General features: G+C 45.4%; 1 protein-coding gene across 3 annotated transcripts in view; it reads left to right on the forward strand.

The window, feature by feature from the left end:
• The window catches only part of TUSC3 (tumor suppressor candidate 3), a 434,459-nt gene extending 421,360 nt beyond the window's left edge, over positions 1-13,099 (forward strand). For all 3 annotated transcript variants that reach the window (XM_074991822.1, XM_074991823.1, XM_074991821.1), the window contains one exon: positions 12,580-13,099. In XM_074991822.1, coding sequence (XP_074847923.1) covers positions 12,580-12,595 — 16 coding nt within the window. In that variant the 3' untranslated portion in view covers positions 12,596-13,099. The remainder of the gene's footprint in view (positions 1-12,579) is intronic.
• Positions 13,100-22,287: the final 9,188 nt, after the last annotated feature.

A 22,287-nucleotide genomic window follows, 5' to 3' on the forward strand; every position in this document is an offset into this window, starting at 1 on the left:
AGGGGCATCCACTCACCTTCCCTTAATGCGGAAGCCATAAAACTTTGGACATGGTGCATCCAACACCTGATCAATCCTTGGGCTACATACCTCCCCAGAGTTTTCAGCGTCACGGCCGAGACTCTCAACTGTACATTCACGGACCTTCATGACTGGGAGATCGACATGGTGGCCCTTGATCAAGTGTTTCAACTGTGGGGTTATCCTCACATAGACTTGTTCACCATCAGACACAACAGGAAGTGTCACCAATACTGTTCCAGAGTGGGTCTCAGCAGACATGCCCTTGGGGATGCTTTCACCGTCCTGTGGAGTGCTCCCCTCCTGTACGTGTTTCATCCCCCTGCACTTCTCCACAGGGTGCTACTCAAGATCAAACAAGACCAAGCTCTCATTATTCTAGTAGCCCCAGCCTGACCCGAGACAGACCTGTTACCCTTACCTATTTTGGATAATGGATAGTGGCTCCCTATCCATTTCCTCCTCACCGCAATCTTCTGTCTTTGGACTTCAGCTGCATTCAGCATCCCGATCCCCTCAAGCTTCATCTCCACACATGGCTCCTTCATGGATCCAGAATGCTGAAACTGCTTGCTCTGAGGACGTAAGGAGAATTCTCGTCAACAGCAGGTGGGAATCTTACCTTTATAAGTGGTGGTGCTTTTCCCATTGAATGGATTCTCACCACTGTGTGCCTCCTCATACCACACCCTTCCCTGTCCTTCTTGACTGTCTCCTGCACCTGTGTGAGTCAGGCCATAGCATCAGCACAATATAGGAGCACGCTGCAGCCATAGCAGCTTTTCACCAACCTGAAGCGGGGCCTTCATTCCTGGCCCATCTTATTACCAAGCATTTCCTAACAACACTTTCCTGTTGCTCTGCCCCCCAGTACCCAGATGGTGCCTTAATCATTTGCTTCACTGCTTTATGAAACCACGCTGCAAGCCCCAGGTGACATGTTCCTGGCTTCACCTATCTATGAAGGTTCCCTTCCTTGCAGCGATTTACATTGGCCAGGTATGTGGGTGAGTTGGGCGCTGTAATGGCGGCACCCCCATACACTATATTTACCAAAAATTGGGTCACCTTGCAACCTCACCCTAAGTTATTACCCTAGGTTTGCTCACCATTGCACATAAATGAGCTGATCCACTTACCTGTGTTTTTCCCGAAGCCACATTCTGACCCTACATGTGCAGCGCGGCTTATGTTGGATGTTCTTCAGGCATTAGCCTTTTATATTGACCGCACAAAACCATGGTGTAAGTCTCCTCAGCTCTTCCTGTCTTTTGAGGAGTGGTCCAAAGGCCTACCCATCTCATTGGAAAAACTTTCAAAGTGGGTTTCTTCCTGCATCCATGCTTGTTATGCTCTTCATCTTAGAGAGTTACCGGGTACTGTTACAGCCTGCTCTACCCGGGCCATGTTTTCCACTACTGCTTTTTTTAAGAATATACTTCTCATGGGCATTTGTAATGTAGCCATGTGGTCTTCAAGTAACACATTCGCCCAGCATTATGCTCTCTTGTCTAACATCATTTGTTCTATCCAAGTGGGCCAAGCCATGTTGTCTCTTATGGTAGTGACAGAGCTCCAAATCCACCTCTATTCTGCAACTATTGCTTGTTAGTCATCCAGAATAGAGCACTACTCAAAGAGGAGGAGGAAGTTACTCACTTTGTGCAGGAGCAATGGTTCTTCCAGATGTGTGTCTCTATGGGTGCTCCATTTCTCTCCCTCCTTCCCCTGCTTTGGAGCATCCTGATCTTTTTGTCAGGTAGAGAAGGAATGGAGGACCCTGTGCTGCACGCATGCCAGAGAGCATGAGGAGGCACTTCTGCGCATTCACAGCATGGGAAATTACGGCTATGGTAGAATCTCTGAGCTCCAGTGTGAGGATGCACTGACACCCCAGAATGGAACACCCACGGGGACACATCTCAAAGAATCATCGTTCCTGCACAACGTGAGTGACTTCCTCTTCCTTTTATAAAAGTACATAATACAATATGGTGGAGATATTGCTTCCCTCAGCCCTAGTACTGCCTCTGTCATTACTTCAGCTGTTGATCACTTTTATGACAAAAATAAGTGCATAGAATGAATGAAAATTGGAGGGAGAGGCAGAAGCTGTGAATGTGAAAGTACAGAAAGAATTATGGGATACATACAGCAAATTTGCATATTGTTCACACTCTGCAGGCTCCGTTATTTGTATGATACATTAATTTCTGACTGTACAGTGCAAAGTAAATAATGTTTTCTTCTGATTTTTTAAAAATGGTTACTTTGGTTATTAATTCATTTTTACACCCTGAAAAATAACTCAATAGAGACACCCTGAAAATTTACACAATAGAGACACTGGAACAAAAAGTGAATTGTGATATGCTCATAACTGGGGCTAACATAGGATTTCTTGGTAAGTATAATAGTAAAAGAAGAAGAAAAACAGTTCTCTTAAATATGGACTGAAGAGCTTCCTCTAGAGTTAATCATTTTTCATAGAGAGTACTTTTTATGCCTTAGCTAGTGCACCATTCTTGCAGCAGAGTGTTGGGACATCTCCAGTTTGCTGAAATAACAGTTTTTGAATTGCTGGCATTTACTACTGAAATAATTAGACTTTCTTTTATAGTGATCTTCAACATTATCCCTGCTGTCCTACCCAGAAAACATTTATAAGCTACTCTTTTATGTGAGAGTGTGTTTTTTGTAGCACACTTGAACAAATATTTAAACTGGTATGTTTCTGCTACAAGAGAGAAATAATGCTACATGAGCTACTATTTTTCAGTCACATCACGGAATTATTCATTTAGTCTGTTCAGAGAAAATAAACACAGTAAATATTCTAATACTGAGTAGCAAGATAAGTACATCATGTGATTTGCGAGTGTGCTTTAAGGCAATGCAATTTAAGGAATGTACTTTGAGTTATTACCCTGCTCGCTGTCCAACTTCCATGCAAGTATTCTTGTAGCGCCACAATGTCCAATATGCTTTCCATTTACCATGTGTTGAACTGGACACTGGTGTGGTGAAACGCAGCTCCTTAGAGCCGCACCCATGGAGCACACTCTGCCACCTCCAGGCACGCACACCACCTCTTGGTGGGAAGAGCACAGGGTGGCAGCTCCTCCTGCAGCCCAGGTGGCTGCAGCTCACCTCAGCTTCAGATACAGCTTGCAGCGTGGCCATAGGTGCAGTTTGTGGGGTGGAGGTGTGCCTGGCTGGAGGGGGTCTGTGTCGATACTTAAATTTCTATTGGACAACACTGTTGTAGAGGATCCATACTGATTTTTAATACCAATGTTTTTGTTCAAAATGCCCTCTTTCTGAAAATTCTCTTTCCCCAATGCTTCCTCCTCTCCATTCCTCACAGTCTTTCTTATAGAAGACTTTTCCTTTGTGATGAAATCAGCTAGCTTTCAGTTAGATGCAGAATGTAACTTTTTTTTTCATTTTACTGTATGGCTGGGCCTCCTGCTAGTGTTTGCTGTGCAGTGCTATTTGTTGTTGTCCACAAGTAGTTAAATAACATGTCATCCATGAATGTGGGTGTACATTAACTCCTTTAAATGTTTTATACTGCTCTCTCACAAATATAATGGGGCATTCTGTCAATGACCTAAAGGTATGTGTGTTACAGAAAAGGAATTATCGCACCGTTTTGGAAAGAGAAACATCTGAGCTGGCTTTTATATTCAAATTCAGCACATTAACACATGGTTTAAATCGTGATGGGAACTTTGAATCACTATAGGGGCTTGTCTGCATACTTGGCTCAATCTAATTCTTGACCTTCCCCCCTACCCCTCCACTCTCTGATTTGCTCTCCTTGATTATCTTTTTCTGATTTGTCCTCCTTGCTTACTGTTTTTGGTTCTCTGTGCCTTAAATATTGAGTCTGTTCTGGTCTGGCTATGGTCTGAAGAAGTGGGTTTGTCCCACGAAAGCTCACCTAATAAACTATTTTGCTAGTCTTTAAAGTGCTACTTGACTGCTTTTTGTTTTGATAATATAAATGCATCTTCCTCCCCACCAAAACATTATGTTCCTTCTTTTCACCATGTAACCTGGAGTGGAGCAAATAGTTTTGCTTACAGTACAAATAAAATTACCTTTGACTTCTAAGTGAACTTGAACCTTAGTTGCTCATATTTGTGGTTCAAAGTTGGGCTTCTCTATTTTAACATGCTTTTGTACATCTCTGCACTTCCTGCATCAAGCTGGGAATCTAACAACTGACTGCTGTTTTCACAGTATTTTTGGTCAGACCCAGAATAGGAGGTCTTGATCTTGAAAGCAGGAAGTCTCGAAAGCTTGATCCAGAATGTACTAGTCCAAACCCCATTGATTGTGTATGGGATTTGAATCTAGCCCTTCCTAGCACCCCCACTTCCTTTACGTGTTTGGGGATATATCAAGATTTTTTAGGTTCAGAAACTGCTAATCCATTAACTTTCAGTTGTAAGTTCACTTGTCACTTTTCTAACTGTCCTTTCAAATTGAGTCTTCGTGAGATACTTGTTTTGTTTTGTTTTTTTCCATTTTGTCTGCTTGGTTTTAGGTGTGTTCCACAAATGTGAAAAGCAGGAACTCCCAAAATTCTAGTGAAGGAATCTTTTTCTTGTGAGGCCTCCTGCCCAATATTTCAGTCACAAGAGGTTTTGTAAAATTCAGAAGACTATTAGGTGCTTCCCTGAAATGAATTACCAGATTGCTTGAGGCTGTTGTCTACTTGCTCATTCTCCTTGAATAAATTTTTAATTAATATATTTCAAGTTGATAGTGTCACTTTAAACCACTGAAACCATGTAAGCAAAGAAATGCTGGCTTCTTAATAAAGCAATGATGATTCTCACATAAGCAAATGTTTACTTAGTGTTCCCATGGAATAAATCTTTTGACAGCCTCTTATTTTTTTCTCAAGAAAAGAAATAGACAGTCTAATTTGTTAGCTCTGTGACTGGTGATGAAGTGATAAGCATTGATTAATGTGGTGTTCAGTTCAGCTAATTATTTTTAAAAGGAGTTACAGTCCATTGCACTGTGATGTCCAGGTCACAAAGCATTACTCTGATGTTTGGTTCTAATTAGCCCCTGTAGGAGCAATCTCAGCTCGAGAAGGTGAGGAGGTTTAACAATCCTATGACAGCTTTCTTCAGGATAGGGTTGAGGCAGATTGAAAGTTTGATCCAAAACTTGCTGATCCAAGTCCTATTGATTGTGTATGGGGTTTGAATCTAGCCCTTACTCAGACTCCGAAAATGCTAATCCATTAATCTTCACCTGGAAGTTTCAAATTCGGAGTCTTTGTGAGATTTTTTTTTTTCCATTTTATCTGCTTGGTTTTAGATGTTTTCCACAACTATAGTATTTTTTTCTATTAATTCTTTGGACATTTTTCTGTGCTAACTTCAATTTATGCTTTTTTATGCCGGTTATTGTTGTAAAATAATGTTTTATGTTCATTAGCACCCATCATATGCAGAATCTATTAAAATAAGAAAACCTAGGAGAAAAGATGAAGAAACCATGGATATGTCTACGCAGCAGTGTTATTTCAGAATAGCTTATTTTGAAATAATGTTGCTACACACAAAATGCATTTCAAAATAGTGCTCAGCTATTTTAAAATAGAGAGTCTATACACAATAGAGCCTATTTTTGGATGAACTATGGCTTATTTCAAAATAGACTCAAGTCCCTGTCTACCCAGCCAGCTATTTCAAGATAGTCGCTATTCCTCAGGGAAAGATATTTACCTATTTTGAAATAAGCCAACTGCCATTTGGAAATTAGTGAAAAATAATGGTTGCATTGTATAGATGCTCAAAAGTTGCTTCAGAATAACAGCTGTTGTTTTGAAATAACTTTGCTGTGTAGACATACTCCAAGAAAGGAAGGATAACCACATCAGCACTGACAAACAGACAAGAGGAACTGACCTGAGGTACATCATTTTAAAGATTAAAAATTCATACTACAAACCATACGTCAGATTTGTAATATGTGTATAATATAATAACATGAGCGTTGGATGATTGCTTAGAAAATGCCAGTTTAGGCAGCCAAAGCAAAGACAATTGGGAAATACCTGTGGCTTAAAAATTCTTCAAGTACACTTGGAAAACATGTTGTTTGACATTGCATACCTTCATTTCAGTAAATGAATTCTGTATGCTCTCCATATAGATCCTCACTACATTTCCACACGTTTGTTTCAATAGCTCAATACAAGCTGAAGTAAGAGAAATGGGAGTCTTTTTTGGGAGGGTGAGAAGGGGAAGGGGAGTCCAATCAGACAATTATTAGTATGGTAGGCAATGTTATGTCACTGGCTTTTTGTAAGACATTTGTTCAAGTATCAAAAAAGTTAAAAGTAAAAGTAAAATCGATTTGTGATAAACTTCATGCAGTTATGTTCACGAGTTTAGTCACTAGTTATTACTTGCTTGACTTTTTGAATAATTAAATGGATTTATTTTGAATTTATAAGCTGTTAAATCTATTTTAATAAGTATTTACCAGCATTCATGTTTTAACTTTTGTCATTCAGCAAAAGAGGTTATTTACCTCAAATTTAGCTAATGTTCAGGAATATTCAATACAGAAATTGCCATTCTTCTGCCATCTTCCAGCTCATCAACTCGTACAACATCATTCTGTTTGCTCTACAGAAAGCAGCAGCACAGACAGAAGACGGAATCATTTCCTCTAGCACTCATCAGGGTTTCTAAGCCACCCAAAGCCATGTCCACACGTGCACGCTACTTCGAAGTAGCGGCACTAACATCGAAATAGTGCCCGTCACGGCTACACATGTTGGGCGCTATTTCGTAACATCGACGTTAGGCGGCGAGACGTCGAAGCCGCTAACCCCCATGAGGGGATGGGAATAGCGCCCTACTTCGACGTTCGAAATTGCAGGGTCCTCCATGGCAGCCATCAGCTGAGGGGTTGAGAGACGCTCTCTCCAGCCCCTCAGCTCAATGGTGGCCGCGGGGAGCGGCCCCTTAAAGGTCTCCACCCCCTCCCTTTCTGTGCAGGAAGCTGAGAGAGCGTGCAGGCAGCAGCAATAACACATGGCTCGCCTGCACGCTCTTCTTCAGCCACCCACACCCCCAACCAACCTGATGGCCGCCCGGCAGCCCCCCCAGCACCCTCAGGGAACCCCCCCTGAAGGGGAGCCAGGGTTTCCAGGGCAGGAGCCAGGCTGGGAAGCGGCAGCGGGGCCCCTCCTGGACGGAGGCCGAGCTTCGGGACCTGCTGGGGCTCTGGAGCGAGGAGGAGGTGCTCCAGGTAACGGGGAGCAAGAGGCAGAACGCGGATGCGTTCGCTCGGCTGGCCGAGGGCCTGGCCGCCCGGGGTCACCCTTCCCGCAGTCCGGACCATGTCCGGAGTAAAGTGAAAGAGTTGCGGCAGGGTTACGCCTGGGCCCGGGATGCGGCCAGCCGATCTGGGGCCGCCCCTTATACAGGGAGCTCAGGGCCATCCTGGGCCCCCGGCACACCTCCTCCCCTCCAGCCACGCTTGACACCTCGGCTAAGGAGCCCCAGCAGGCACCGGAGGTGGAGTCCGCCCCGGAGGCAAGCCCCGCACCCCGGGGGCCCCCCCAGGAGCCCACCCCCGGGGCACCGGCGCAGGAGGAGGAGGGGGACTTCTCCTCCACCGACACCGGCCTCCAGATCCTCCTCCTGCCATCCCAGAGCAGCAGCCGGGCGTCCACCCCCCGGGTGTCCCCCGACCGTGGGAGTGGACTGTCAGGTATGTACCCCCCCGGTGCACACCCACGGGGTTGAGGAGCGGGGGTAATAGATATGGCCAGGGCCCGCCACATGCCCAGATGACCATGGCCTGAAGGACAGCAGTGGCATGTCCCTCACAGGAGTGCATCACCCCTGCCCCCCGCAACATGACAGTGCCATGCCCCATCCCCGGGGCAGGGGGGAGCGGAACCTCTAGGGTCCCCCGGGGGGAGGAGGTGGGACACCCACCAGCAGCAGCAGCAGCATGTGATGGAGTGGGGGGAGTGCATATGCGAGACTCAGGCTAGATATGAGCAACAAGCTGAATAGCTCCCAGTGGCTAAGGATGATCCTGGGGCTACACCTGGCAGGTTACACCTCTGCCCTGAACAAAGAGGAGGGAGGAGCCGAGCTGGGTTTGAATCGGGGGCTGCAGGTAGAGGCTAGGGGAAGGGAGAGCTAGAAGGCTGCCTGCCTGAGGAGGGGGAAAGCTACACCCCAGAGGGGCACCCCTCGGGGTCTTCTCCCCAGGACAGGTTGGAAGGACTGTCTCTGACTGCTGTACTGTTGCTTCTGGGAGAAACTGGGCGTCTGTTGCCTAAGAAACCTCTCCTGTCATACCTGCTGAGTGAAGTGAGAGTCACTTCCGCCAGGGGACGGGGTGCAGTGCACGGGGACCCCTGAACCCCATCCATCACAGCAGCATCTCCCGGGGACGGGAATGGGGAACCTGCAGCACAGGGGTGGGGGGACAAGGGCCACGGCTCAGGGCCCACACTAACGGCTGTCTCCACTTTTCTTCCCCCCCTCCTGTGTTCCGCAGCTGCACCATCGGAAGGACCAGAGAGCGCCGGTGAGGCTTCACTGGTCCCGGAATCCCCTCTGGGGCCATCGCTCCAGGCCAGCCCCTCAGCGGAGCAACGACCGGCCCCACAGCGGGCAAGACAGCGGACCCAGCAGCAGCAGCCACCGGCGACGGACCCCCAGCTGCTGGCCCTCCACCGCCGGCAGGTGGAGGTCGCGGAGCAGCGGCTGCGGGTGGAGCAACGCTGCCTCCACCTGCAGGAGCGGGCGCTGGCCTGGCGCCAAGAGGCATGGGGGGCCTACATGCAGACATTCAACCGCATAGCGGATTACCTGGCCCCGCCATGCCGCGCCGGACGCCGCTGCACCCGCCCTGCCTGCTCCACCCGCTGCTCCAGTTGCCGCGCCAGCCGCCCTCGCCCCGCCACCGAGGGCCATTCCGCCGAGGGGGACCTGGGGCCAGCTGACACTCGCCGGCCGTATCTTCTGGTCCGCCCAGCCCCGGCCAGGGCTGCGGCCGAGGCGGGGATCCCGGCCGCCCACCCCCAGTGCTGGACTGTAGGGGCGTGGGGCCCAGGACGTGCCCCCCCCTTGTATATATTCCCCCCACTTTTTTGGTTTTTTGCCCTGTACATAGTTTGTATTTATTTATTTGTGACCCCCATTTTCACTGTCTGATCCTTCCCCCCCATGTAAATAGTTCTCCCCTTCCTTGTTATCCCTGTTTTTATATTAATATACATACATGTAATATATAAGTTAGTTAGAAGTTATTATTAAAAAGAGTTCAAGTAAACATGTTTGATTTCACAAACAAGTGTCTGCTTTTATTTGTACAAGAAAAGTGTGTGGGGGGGGTGCTGTTGGGTGATCCGTGGTGTGGGCGTAGGGGCAGGGAGTGTTGTGGAGTGGGGGGGCCTGTCAACGTTCACCCCGCGGCCTCATCGAAGTGGGCCCGCAGGGCCTCCCAGACCCGGGTCCCTTCGGGGTCCACCTGGCGACTGGGGGCAGCGGGTGGCTGCACAGCGGCCCTGCCAGCCTCCACAGCCCAGCCCTGAAAGAAGGCCTCCCCCTTGCTCTCCACCAGATTGTGTAGGGAGCTGCACGCACCCACAATCTGGGGGATGTTGGTGGGGCCCGCATCCAGGCGGGTGAGGAGACACCTCCAGCGCCCTTTGAGGCGGCCAAATGTGCGCTCCACCACCTGGTGCGCGTGGTTCAGGCGCTGGTTGAAGCGCTTCTGGCTGGCAGAGAGATGGCCCGTGTACGGGTGCGTGAGCCAGGGCCGGAGGGGGTATGCCGCATCTGCGATGACGCAGAGGGGCATGGTGGTGTCCCCCACAGGGATCTCCCGCTGGGGGATGTAGGTCCCCGTCTCCAGCCGGCGGCACAGGCCTGAGTTCCGGAATACCCGGGCGTCGTGGGTGCTGCCAGGCCAGCCCACATAAATGTCCTGGAAACAGCCCTGGCTGTCCACCAAGGCCTGGAGGACCACTGAGTGGTAGCCCTTCCGGTTGATGTAACATCCTCCACTGTGCTCCGGGGCGCGGATGGGGATGTGAGTCCCATCCAGAGCCCCGAAGCAATTGGGGAAGCCCAGGGTGGCAAACCCCTCAATGGTGGCATCTGGGTCCCCAAGCCTCACGAGCCTGTGGAGGAGCATGGCGTTGATGGCGCGGATGACCTGCAGGGGAAGCACATGGGAGAGCACCAATGAGGGGTGAGCAGGGTGTGTGTGGCCCTCCCCTGCCAGGGCCCCCCTCCCCTGTCCTCCCCGGCCAGGGCCCGCCTCCCCCCCTCCCCCCGTGGGTCCTCTTACCTCCATGAGGACAGCCCCGACGGTGGCCTTGCCAACGCCAAACTGCTGGCCCACGGATCGTTAGCTGTCTGGAGTGGCCAGCTTCCAGACAGTGATGCCGACCCGTTTCTCCACAGGGAGGGCACACTGCATGGCGGTGTCCTGGTGCCTGAGTGCGGGGGTGAGCCACTGGCATAGCTCCAGAAATGTCTGCCAGCTCATGCGAAAGTTCCTGAGCCAGTGGTCGTCGTCCCACTCCCGAAGCACCAGCCACTCCCACCAGTCGGTGCTGGTGGGGTAGCTCCACAGCCGGTGGCGTATGAGGCGGCGGGGGGGTCGGGGTGCTGCAGGGTGGACCTCTGGTGGCAGCGGCTGCTGCTGCTGCTGGGGGTCCATCATGACTGCGTCGCCCGAGGTGTGCGTGCCTATGGCTCTGCAGACCGCGTGCTGTGCAGGCTGTGTGTGTCTGGGAGGGGCCCTTTAAGGGAGCGGTTAGCTGTTGCCCCGGAAGCGCTAGTCCGCACTGTGACCCTGTCTGCAGCTGTGCCTGGCACCCTTATTTCGATGTGTGCTCCTTTGGCCCTGGAGGACGTGTAGACGTTATTCATCTAAATAAGCTACTTCGATGTAGGCTTCACGTGTAGATGTAGCTCAAAAGTGGAACTCTATTCTGATAGGGGCTTAGGAGAGCTCCAGTACAAATACAATCCATTCATGCAAAGCTCTTAATTTCTGAGCGAGTAGAGTTCCATTTTTAGGGCTTAAAAATTTTGGGTAGCAGGTGTCTTTCTCTGTGAAAGAGATCCCAAATCATGCAAGATTGTGGATCTCTACTGATTGGGGCTTCACAGTAGTAGACCACTTCATGAAATCTGAGTTACTATTTTGACCTCCTCCTTCTTGATCTGCTGCCTGTGACACAGAGAGCTATGTAAATTAGCCAGTAGAAAATGCTGAGAATAAGAGTATAGCTTAACTCCTGGCTTGCAAAGGTAGTTAGGTGCCTCCACCTAGAGGGCTAGGGGGAAGCACCTATATATACTAAGGCTTCAAAAATATGAATCTGATCCTAGAGGCAGGTACCTAGTGCACTCAGAACTTTATCATTAAATGTTGGAGAACAAGAACGTGCAAGAGGGCTATTCCCCTCGCTCCCAGCTCATTGTAGTCAATAGAATAGTGGTTAGGGCACTCTCTTAGGAGGAGATCTGCAATCAAGTTCTTTCTCAAAAGAGTGGTGATTCAAACATGGACCTCCCACATCTCAAGGGAATATGCTAATCACTGAGTTATTGGGTAAAATGAGGATGGTGACCATCACTGATTTGCTTGTCCAGCTGCCTCTTATACAGGTTAGGTATCCTCTGAGAACACCCAGTTCATGAATTCTCCCAAGACTGTAAGATATATGCTAGGGTGCCAAGGAGCTCAGAGGCTTCAGAAGTTAGGTGATTTTCCTTACGACCACAGGTAGAAACCCAGGGATTTTAGAAGCATCTGAGTGAGTGCTTTGAGGAGATGAATGGCACCTTAATGTTGGATTCAGGTGCTTCATTGGTCGAGTGCCCAAGTCCTTTGGTGGATTTTGCCCTTCCCTTCTTGTCTCAGTTCTTCCACCTGTAAAATGGGTATGGTGAATCATATCCTCTTTATATTCTCTTTACAAAGTGTTTTGAAAAACACTATAAGATCAGTGTACTTGTAGTTCTCCTTCCATGACACTTGACAGTAATAATTAGTAACTAGATTTAAAAAAAAATTGTAGACCACAGACTCTTGCCAACTCTAGTATGCTGTGCACACTTTTGGGGCAGTTCAGCAGTGGAGAAGGATGTTTATAAACCAATTATCAGAATACAAGTATTCCAATACTGCATGAGAGAAACAGTATTCACTTTTGTCTTTTAATAATTAAGACCAAAAGCCTAACTTAATGGAAGATGACATGTGCTTATAGTAACTGTTGCATTTTAAAATAATTTTCATTGGATGTTTTTAAGTTTATTCAGTCATCCAGATTTTATTTATTTTGATACTTGCTTCATGCTTGCTTTGTTAATTATTAAATGTGTGATACCATTTTTAAAGCTTATTCCCTACAAATACTGAATGATCTGATTAATTTATCTTTTAAAGTCCTTGTTGATTTTTCTAAAATAATTTTGGCACTGTTTCCTGTGCATTTCTCAGCATTTAATCAGATTTTTCTTTTCTTTTCAGCTTCTTAATTAAATGAATTCAAGTGGGACATGCATAAGGCTAATTGTTTACTGTGAAGATAAGCTGTTACTGGTATTATCTGCTCATTCTGTGACTTCATCTGTGGGTTTTGTTTCAGTGATAAGTTACAGTATTCTTTTGAAGAAAACAATTTGTATACCTTTATATAAAGAATGTGTCATTTAATTTATAGAAACCTGTATGGTAAATGCTGTATGTCATAATGGAAGATGTGGCAAAGTGTAATGGAAGTAGTGTGTTTTGTAGTGCAAAATTTAAACATTAATTATAATGCACTTGTGATTGCATTGCTACCTTGTTGACAGTTTATTAAGAAACCAAAAGGAGAAGTGTGGGGTCTTTTTTTTTGTAAAGTGTTATAAGGTTGTCCTGAGATGCACTTTTGAATCCTATCCTCCTAAAAAACCCTCCTTTTGGAAAAACCATACATGAAGTGAAAACAGTTGTCTGATTATGTCAAATGAATTAACACTTGAACAATAAAGAAAATAAATGTTGAACAAGCTTTTAAATTGTCTGGGCTTTTTTCCCCCCTCATGCTTTGAAGTTCCCAAGAGACACATTTCCGGGAATTGGATTATCCAAGAACAGCAAGGTGATTGTTCACCTATTCTGTTCACACTGAAGGATCAAACCATTGGAATTGAACCAGTAAATTTCAGTACTCATTACATTGAATGTCCTCTACTATTGTTACAGAAACAAAAGACCCTAACCTCCCCAAATGTTACAGCCGTAGTCTATTATGCTTAGTGGCTTCAGAGGAAATAGCCCATCAGCCACTTTTCTTTCTCAGAGGACTTCCCTGAAGGTGATTAGACACTGATCCCTGGTCACCTCCCCAGTCACATAGGTCCTACATAGGTTCCATAAAGTAGGGCTCCTGATTTTGATGGATAGAAATGTTCGGATTAGTGGTAATGTTTTCTAGATCAACAGCACTGAGGAAAAGATGTCGCAGGACTTCTAACTTTTCTTGCCATAGAAAGTAAAATTCATCCCAACAGCAGGAAATTGAGACTAAAATTCTTTCTGTTATGTTCTCATGTCTTAAAATAAAGTGCCTCCTAGGCTATGTCTACACAAGAAGCATTTGTTGATGGAAGTTATTTTCAACAGGGAAATCTTGACAGAATCTCTGTCGATAGATTGCATCTACACATAACTTGCTCTGTCAACAGAGAGCTGCCAGACTGCACTGCCCTCTGATGCCAGAAATCAGAATAGCAACGAAGGGTCCTGTGGCACCTTATAGACTAACAGAAAAGTTTTGAGCATGAGCTTTCGTGAGCACAGACTCACCTATAAGGTGCCACAGGACCCTTCATTGCTGTTACAGATCCAGACTAACACAGCTACCCCTCTGATAGAAAGTGGAATGGCAGCTCTGCAGAGAAGGCTGCCCAGCAACCAGAAGTCCCCTCTGTCGACAGCAGTGTCTACACTATACTTCTCTCATACTCTGTCAACAGATCATGCCTCAAATTTTTGAGGGACGGTACTGTTGAGGGAAATGCAGAGTTCTGTCAAGACTGTTGACAGAATGCTTTAAGTGTGTAGGTGCTCCCTGAGTTATGTTGACAGAAGGCCACTTCTGTTGAAAAAACTCTCGAGTGTAAACACAGCCCTAGAGTGAGGAGAGCTGAATTTCTATCTTTTGGCAGTTTAAACCGTGTCTCTAGTATCTGTCACTCTATGGTCTGGTGCAGTGGTGATCAACCTTTCCTGTATGGAAACTCTGTTCCAATATACGCAGGCATCTCCTCCCTTTTAGCATTATGGGAATGGTTGGAGGGTGGGTCACAATCCTCTGAGACCTGAACACACTCTGCCCCTCCCCTCCACAAGGCTGAGAATCCCTGATCTTGAGGAATATGTTGTGGGCCTTGGACAAATATCTCAGACTTCTGACACAGGTACAGCACTGACAGATTCAAATGTCACCTTTACAGCTGCTATCTGAGTCACATCTTCACAAAGTTCTCACAGGCCATTGTAGCTTATTTACAAAGGGTGGAAGTGCACCTTTCACCCTTGTGCAGATGATATAACGGTACCTGAGAAGGGATCAGAAGATCTGCTTCTGCCATCACTGGCATGCCATTTAGCTATTTTAGGCCCTAGCCCTGCCCCAAATCCTTATACAGATTATACAGATGCTTTAATATTACACACATGAGCAGTACTGGTATAGTCAGTGTTTCTCAGCACAATTTACATGAAGGTTCCTGATTCTGCTCTGGGGCCTCAAAGAGGTTGTAAATTACATTTATGCAACTTTGAATCCTTTTTAGAGAATGTAAATAGTTTTAAAAAGACTAAGAAGTCAGAATGTGGAGTTTTACACCTACTTTGGCCAAGTGTAAATAATTGCTCCACAAGGTGTAAGGTAGTGAAGAGTCAGGGCTTATGTTTTCAGAGTAAAGCGACTTTAGAAACACTCCCTAAATTCCTTCCAAAGTTTGAGAAATTTGTAGGACAACACACAGACTTTTACATATGCTTTCCTAGCGTTACTTGGACTTGGTCTTTTATTAAGAATTCAGGTTTGGCTTGGATGGATTTCATGGCTGTTCCAGATGGTTGCAGATGTCTGTCCAGAGTCAGTTGCAGAATCAGAAGTTTTGTCATTACAAACAATTAAAAATATGCCATGTTTCTGTCTTGTGGTGTGTCTGTGACTGTTGTAGTGCTTTCCTCTGCCATTTTTTATAAAGAAACTCCTGTATTTATTGAGTCTGTATCCGTGAACATCTTTCGAAACTGGCCCCGTTATGGAAGAGAAACTGACTTGTATGTAATTCTTCATCTCTATAGATGGATGTTTAATAGATTATATGTCTTGCACACCCAGGTCACTGAGATGAGAGGGTTTTTTTATTTTTGTTAAAACCAGTGTTATATTCTCTACCTTTAAGGGAAAAGTTTTTTTTCTCTATAGCAAAGGAACCCATAGTTGGAAGCAGGTGCTTCAATGGTGTTACAGTAGAAGCAGCCATAGGCTCTGCCAACACATTTAAAATTAAGAGCTCTGGCAGTTCCTGCCAGCGTCACACTAAAATCACAGCCCAAAGAGTGATACTTTATTACATCTGGCACCTCCAGAGAAGAATTGCATTTAGGTAGTTCTTTTGCCTTCTCATTTTTGGGAGGCTGGAATGGGATGGAGGGGAGAGATCTATACAGGCTCAGAAATGAGGGTGGTTTCCATGGTAAGAATTAGACTGACAAAGTACCATCCACAGGAATAAAGTTATTTAGTGCGCTGTCTTTTTGCCTTCCTTGAGTATTCGGAGATAAACTAAAATCTCTATTCACAGGTAAACAAACATTCAAAGAGTGGTTTTAGTTTGGTACTACTTATGTTGAAAATTAAGTCTGTGGCCTCACTTTACTCGTGACTGCCCACGTGTACAGTTCAAAATGTGTAGTTAATATTTCAAAAGGAGGTTGGCTCATTACAGCCTCTTGCTCCCCAGATACATGTGCTTTCTTTGTGCATTGCTGCAAAAGTATTAAAATAGATTTAATATTTTCAAAACCATTGTATCACACTGATTCTCCTCCATTTAGACTTTATTATACACACACAGACACGCAAATCTAAAGTGTGTGTGCATGTACATGTGCTTGTGTGTGTGTTTTGTATACTTCGTAATAGTATAAAATAAAAGTTGTGGGGAGGGGGGGTTTCCAATTCATAACCTTAATAATTACTAGATACTGTCTAGTTTCAGGGTGCAGTTGCTGAGATCACCTGAAATAAGTAGGAAACATTCCTCTTTTGCATTCTCCCCTTCATTTGAAAACAGATTTCAAACAGTACAATGGTAATAAAGAAGTTTTGAAGAAGTTCATATCTAAAAATCTCTATTTTGTTAGGATTTTGTTGTAGGGAGCTTGCACCAGAGAGAGGAAAAAATGCATTCAGGTAAGTGATTAGTAGACAAAACTCCAGGCAAAAGCCTAACAAGCTGAATGCAATAGGTAAAATTCAACCGGGGTTATAGTATATGCACACTGTAGTCTGTGTATAAATATTTTGTTCCACCTCCTGTAGCATTTGTCTCAAAAAAACCCAACCATATTCTGAACTGCATGATAGTCACTCACAGGAAAGCTTTGTGGTTAATAGTTGAAGTATTAGCCAGTGTGCTAAGCTCTCCAATTCTGCAAACTATATTGTTTGCAGTTCAGACTCTGAGTCACATTTTTACTGAGTGGTAGGGGGAATAAAACATTTTAAGGCCTGTCAGAATATTTTCGCAATTGCCAGAGCTAATGAAGGGTCTCTTTAGCATTAGTGATAGTTGATAAAGAACAGCTTCTTTCATTGTCTTCACTGTGATGATTGTAGTTAAATATCCACATAACCCAAGAGTATTATCTGCTCCCCTCCTTCTTTGGATGCAAAACAACACCCAGTGCTAATGGTATATCATTATAAAAGGCATAATTGTTGATTTCGATTTCTTAGTGACTGCAGCATTGACACATTTTCTTTGCTATTATGTGATCCTCCCGTAAGTTATGCAGTAAAAGGATGGAAGAGTTCAGGGTGAGTTATTACACATCAGTGACACATACTGGCAAAAATTTCACAGGGAGGGGAGTGAGAGGCAAAAAGACATGGTTGTTATTTATTACTATGTCAGGAATGCCAGAAGCATACAGGGTGATATGCCTTGGTATGGGTAAATTTATAGAAGTTGTTAAGGTTGTTTTTCTTTAAATTGATAGTCCTGAAAGATCTATTGGAAGCTAAAGTTAAGAATATATTATTGGGTTAGCTCTGGCTACAGTCATTTTTCCCTCTCAGTATATTTACAAAGCTGCACATATAAATACACACAGACACCCAAATACTGGATTTCCTATTTTTTTCATCCTGCACAGTGCAATTGCTAATGTAGTTAGGCCCTGAGGAGAAATCACAAAAGTCCACTGCTTTGAGGGTACATGGGGCCCAAAGAAAACACTAATTTTTCATCCTGGACTTATGTAAGACACACAACAGCCTTTGGCCTTTCTCTTCACAGGCGCCACTTCCACTCCCCAAGGGCACCAGTTAATCCTTCCCTTAACAGCAGAACATCTATTCGGATTCCTGTCCCTGCTTAATAATGGGGCTGTCCTGTCCTGTATAACCACAACCCGCCCTGGTTCTTTTTCCCAAGGCCTCTCAGTACGCTAGTTCCCTTTCTTCCTGGGCTCAATTTTTTTTTTAACCTTTGGGACAGGGCTTCACAGCCTGCTTTCTTGGGGCTGTCTTAATCCTTACCAGTTTCTCTAGCTCACTCTTGCTATAGTTCAGGTTCTGCTACAAGGAGCACTGACTTGCCAGGCTGTACACTCTGCCAATGGATCTCCACAGTCTTTTTACCTGCTGAGCATTATAATCACCTGAGAAAAACATCTGGTCCCCATGAGCTTGACTGCTGATCTTTCCATGGAGCACCTGTCCTGAAAGGGGCATGTATTCGAACAGGAGTTGCCTGGACCAGGTCCCACTTGCCTTTCAGAGTAAAAACCACTCAGCCTAAGAAAGGGAACAAAAATTAACTCTCATTACAATCCGTATGTGCTTCCCCCCTGCCCCGCCACCTCAGGAGTAAGTTCCCCAGCTGCCAGCTTGCCTATCTATGTACATATATGCCAGGCTAGTACAACTTTTCTGAATGCAGTCTCTGTGAAAGGATACTAGGAAGATGGCAGCCTATCAGAAAACCTGCAGGGTAATTGCCTGTAACTGATCACTTCAACATCTGGATAAAATTATGTGGAAAAAATCTGTGCATGTAGAAATGCACTGGGGCTGAAAGGCAGCATTATTCATACAGTACTACACTGAGTTACAGCTATGATTCTTCAGGCTGTACTCCAGACTGCAGACATTCCTGTGTAGCTAATTGTGTCTTTCTAGATTTTGTGTTCATTCATCTGCCCTCTGCAATGCTCTTTTCAACCTGAGCTCAAGTTGATGTTATATTACCATGCTCATTTTATATGGTTGTCCTTTATTCAGACACCAGAGTCCTGTTTTCACACTAGTCCCTCCCCTTTTATGAGCTATCAGGCTTCTGAGGAAGACAAATCAGTGGCAGGGAGCCTAGACACATTATGAGGACTGATCTATGAAGTTATGTTGACATAAGTGCTGATTGACCATTTTGTGCATGAGTCCACAATCCAAATGCCCCTCTGCAGTGATTAAATAAAACCACCTCCCTAAACAGTAGTGAGCCATGAGCAACCTGCTAAAATCAATTCAGTGTCATTTCAGACACTTGTGTGATCTATGTCAACACCAAAGTGATATCTACACTAGAGAGTTTTATCAACAAAACCCCAGTTTTATTGACCAAACTTGCAGAGCATCCACACTAAAAATGCCTTCTGTCAACAGAACTTGGCACTTTTGTCAACATCCTTCTGTCTCTCCCCCATGAGGCAAATGCCTTTCTCGAGACTCTGTTGACAAAAAGCCATGTGGAGGCTCTGGGGACCCTCTGTCAACACAAAACCCTTCCAGGTAACAGAGTAACCCTGTCTGCTGTGCTTCTGGTTGGCCGTTCTGTTGAGAAAGCGGCCAGGCAGTCAAGCCACTCTCTGTCTACAGAGCAAATTGAGAGAGTGATCCGCTTTCATGTGTGGCTGCAATCTGTCAACAGAAGTTTTGTAGGAAGCTATCTTCTGACAATAACTTCTGTCTACAGACCACTGTGGTATCCTCCAGCAGCTGGCCCACAACTCCCATTCACTGTAACGCTAACTTTTCTGGTTACTCTGGAGAACTCCACTGCCCAGCACTCTCAGAGACTGAAAGCCAAGTCCCTCCAAACACCTGGTGTATTTGTGAAATTCCTTTTTCCAATTGTCCATTTTGATAAGCACATCTAATACTCCCCTTATGCACAACTGCCCAGTCAGCCCAGCCAGTTCCATGCACTAGGCATGTTCCTGCCTAAAGCTGATAGGCAGTATTGGATCCCTGGGGCCTATGTGGAGTAGAGCTTGTGCAGGTACAACAACAAATCAACCTTAGAAATGTGGACATCTAAGAAAAGGTTGCCAATGCCAAGCATTTAAGAGTATGACCAGGCTCAACAGAACAGCCTTGTGAAAGTGAAGGAACTGCAGCAGGTATATCAACACCTTGAGAAACCAACACTTGATCTGATGCTGAGCCACAGGCGTGCCACTGTTAAGACAAGCTGCTTGTCGTGCTTGTTGGAGACTCTACCAGTGTCCAGCATACCTTGAAGGAGCCTGAGTCAGACCTCTGCTGTGAAAAGAAAGGGAAATAAGAAGGTGGATCCAGCAATGCCGGGAGCCAGGACTTCTTTAAGATGCTGCCATAGCCTAGCCAGTCCCACCAGGGGAGCATGAATGAGCCTGATGAAGTGGAAGATAGCTTGGGTAAGTTTGGGTGTATATTTTCCCTTACAATATTTAGGTTTAAAGATGATGCCTGACTTCTTCCTCAAGTTAACAAAACACAAGTACCTATTTCTCATCATTTCACTCATGCAAAAAGAGAAAGTAGCACAAAAAACAGGATTCGATTCTGATTTTCAGACTGCTGCAGGGATACAGTGGGGACAGGCAAGATGCATGCACTGCAGTTTATGTACATAAGGGTATCCTTTTTATCTTTCTGAGAGATCTCATTGAACTTCTCCCAGAGATAATCTGTAGTCCGCAGTCCTGAAGATTTCTAGGGATGGGCGTTTAATGGGTTTCCCTGGGTGCAAGCTGGAATTGGGGTACTGTTGACCTCTCTGGCTTACCATACTAGGCTCTCTCGCTCAAGCTGCGATGCTGTGACACACTGTAAACCTCTCCAGGTACTGCACCTCCACACCCATCCACAGGAAGGGACATACCTGGGTGAGTTGCATAAATGCTTTCACCAGCCACTCAGGAACCAACAATAGAGGGGCTCCAGCCAATTCTCCACAGCTTCCCAGCCTAGGACACCAGAGCAGTAAAATCTTGCACTAGACAGAAGTCTGATTAGTGTAAGTTTATTACCCAGTCTGGCCCTCCCTCAGCATTGAGAGGATATACACCAACTTCTGTACAGTGAGCAGGTTCTCCCAAGCACTTCAAGAAAAACACACCTTTAGCTAAATGTATAAAACAATTTTATTACTACAGGAAGAATGGGTTTTAAGTGATTTTAGGAAATAAGGCTTACAGATCAAAGTTGTTTACCTAACAAATAAAAGTGAAATCACAATCTGAGTTCTATAAACTAGACAGGATTTGAATCTAACAGTGTGTCACCCTGATGGTGGTATTCCTTAATACACAGCCTGGGATTCTTCTTTCCAGCCTTGGATCATCTGCCCTGGTCAAAGTCTTTGAATTGTGAGGGGAGGGAGGCCAAATGATGATGTCACTTTCCATCTTTTATAGATTCTTCTGGCTTGCTGGAAAGATCCTTTTGCTATGATATCCATCCAGCAATGTCCATTGCCTATGTCTTCCCTCTGAGGAGGTTTCATTTTACACAGATCCTGTGGTAATCCTTGTGACTGTGGAGTCTGCTTAATGAGACCCAGACTATTTTACTGCATCTACCGTGGGAACACAGTTCCCAACGCCACTCTGCAACAACTTCAGCAGGCTACACCACAGCAAACTACCCAGCGATACAGGAGCTATGTAAGCTTTGGGATGCCAGTAGTAGTTCTGCTGCCTGAACCTTTTCTATCAGGTGCAATCTATAAACTAAAACCAACACCTCCTGTGGAAAACTGTGCCAATATTCAGTGCTAGTGCTCAATACCCGTTGTTTCATGTGGCTAAAATTTCTTTCCCTTCTTCAGCTCTGTGGGACTATGCTCACCATGGGACAAGACAGCAGCTATTTTGCAGGCACGCCAAAAGAGAGGTGTCAATAAGCATATCTTATTAAAAGTATGTTGGAGAATCGTGGAGGGAGCTTTGAGATTTACCATTCTTTATCTGCTGTGGTTGTAAATCCAGTGACACAGCTGTCTGTTTATATCAAGAATTGCTGCCTTAGTAAGAGGGAGACATGATTCCTACACTCCCACAGAATGCCTGATGCTGATGAGGAGGAGAAGGAAGAGGATTAATAAATGTCTAGGGGGATCATGCAAGCCAGTGCTGCACTGGGGCAGAAATAAATGGGCTGGAGGGCCACTCTGACTCATGGAATGGAGAAAGAGAGAACAAACAGGAAGAGACCCAGGAATCTTAACAGAAAAAGGCTGTGAAGAGGGAGATGCATCAGTACATATTAGGGTTTCTAAGGCAACCAACACAAGTGCTACACACCCTGGTTGACTGATAAGGTAAGTAATTCCAAACTTTTCAGTCTCTGGAGAACTCCAGGGCTGCAACTCTCTATATACCGAGACATTTTATGTGGCAGCATGGGCTACTTCCAGAGGACAGCCAGGAAAACCACAGCTTCACATACAGAGCTCTCAGAGGTCAGTGTATGTGCAACCAAAACATGTGACATGCATGCACTTAAGATGAGAAAAGCTTGCTGTTTTTCTAATTTTGAAGTTTGGAAACATATTTATGTTAAAAATCAGAACTAGGCTGCCTTTTTTCACCATGTTGTTTTTCTGTGCTCTTTTTGCCACTTCTGCCACTGTTTTTACAACTTCTGCTTTCGAAAATAAAATTATCTTTATTAGTTCATAA

Source organism: Carettochelys insculpta, chromosome 4 (genome assembly GCF_033958435.1).
Source record: "Carettochelys insculpta isolate YL-2023 chromosome 4, ASM3395843v1, whole genome shotgun sequence".
NCBI lineage: Eukaryota > Metazoa > Chordata > Testudines > Carettochelyidae > Carettochelys > Carettochelys insculpta.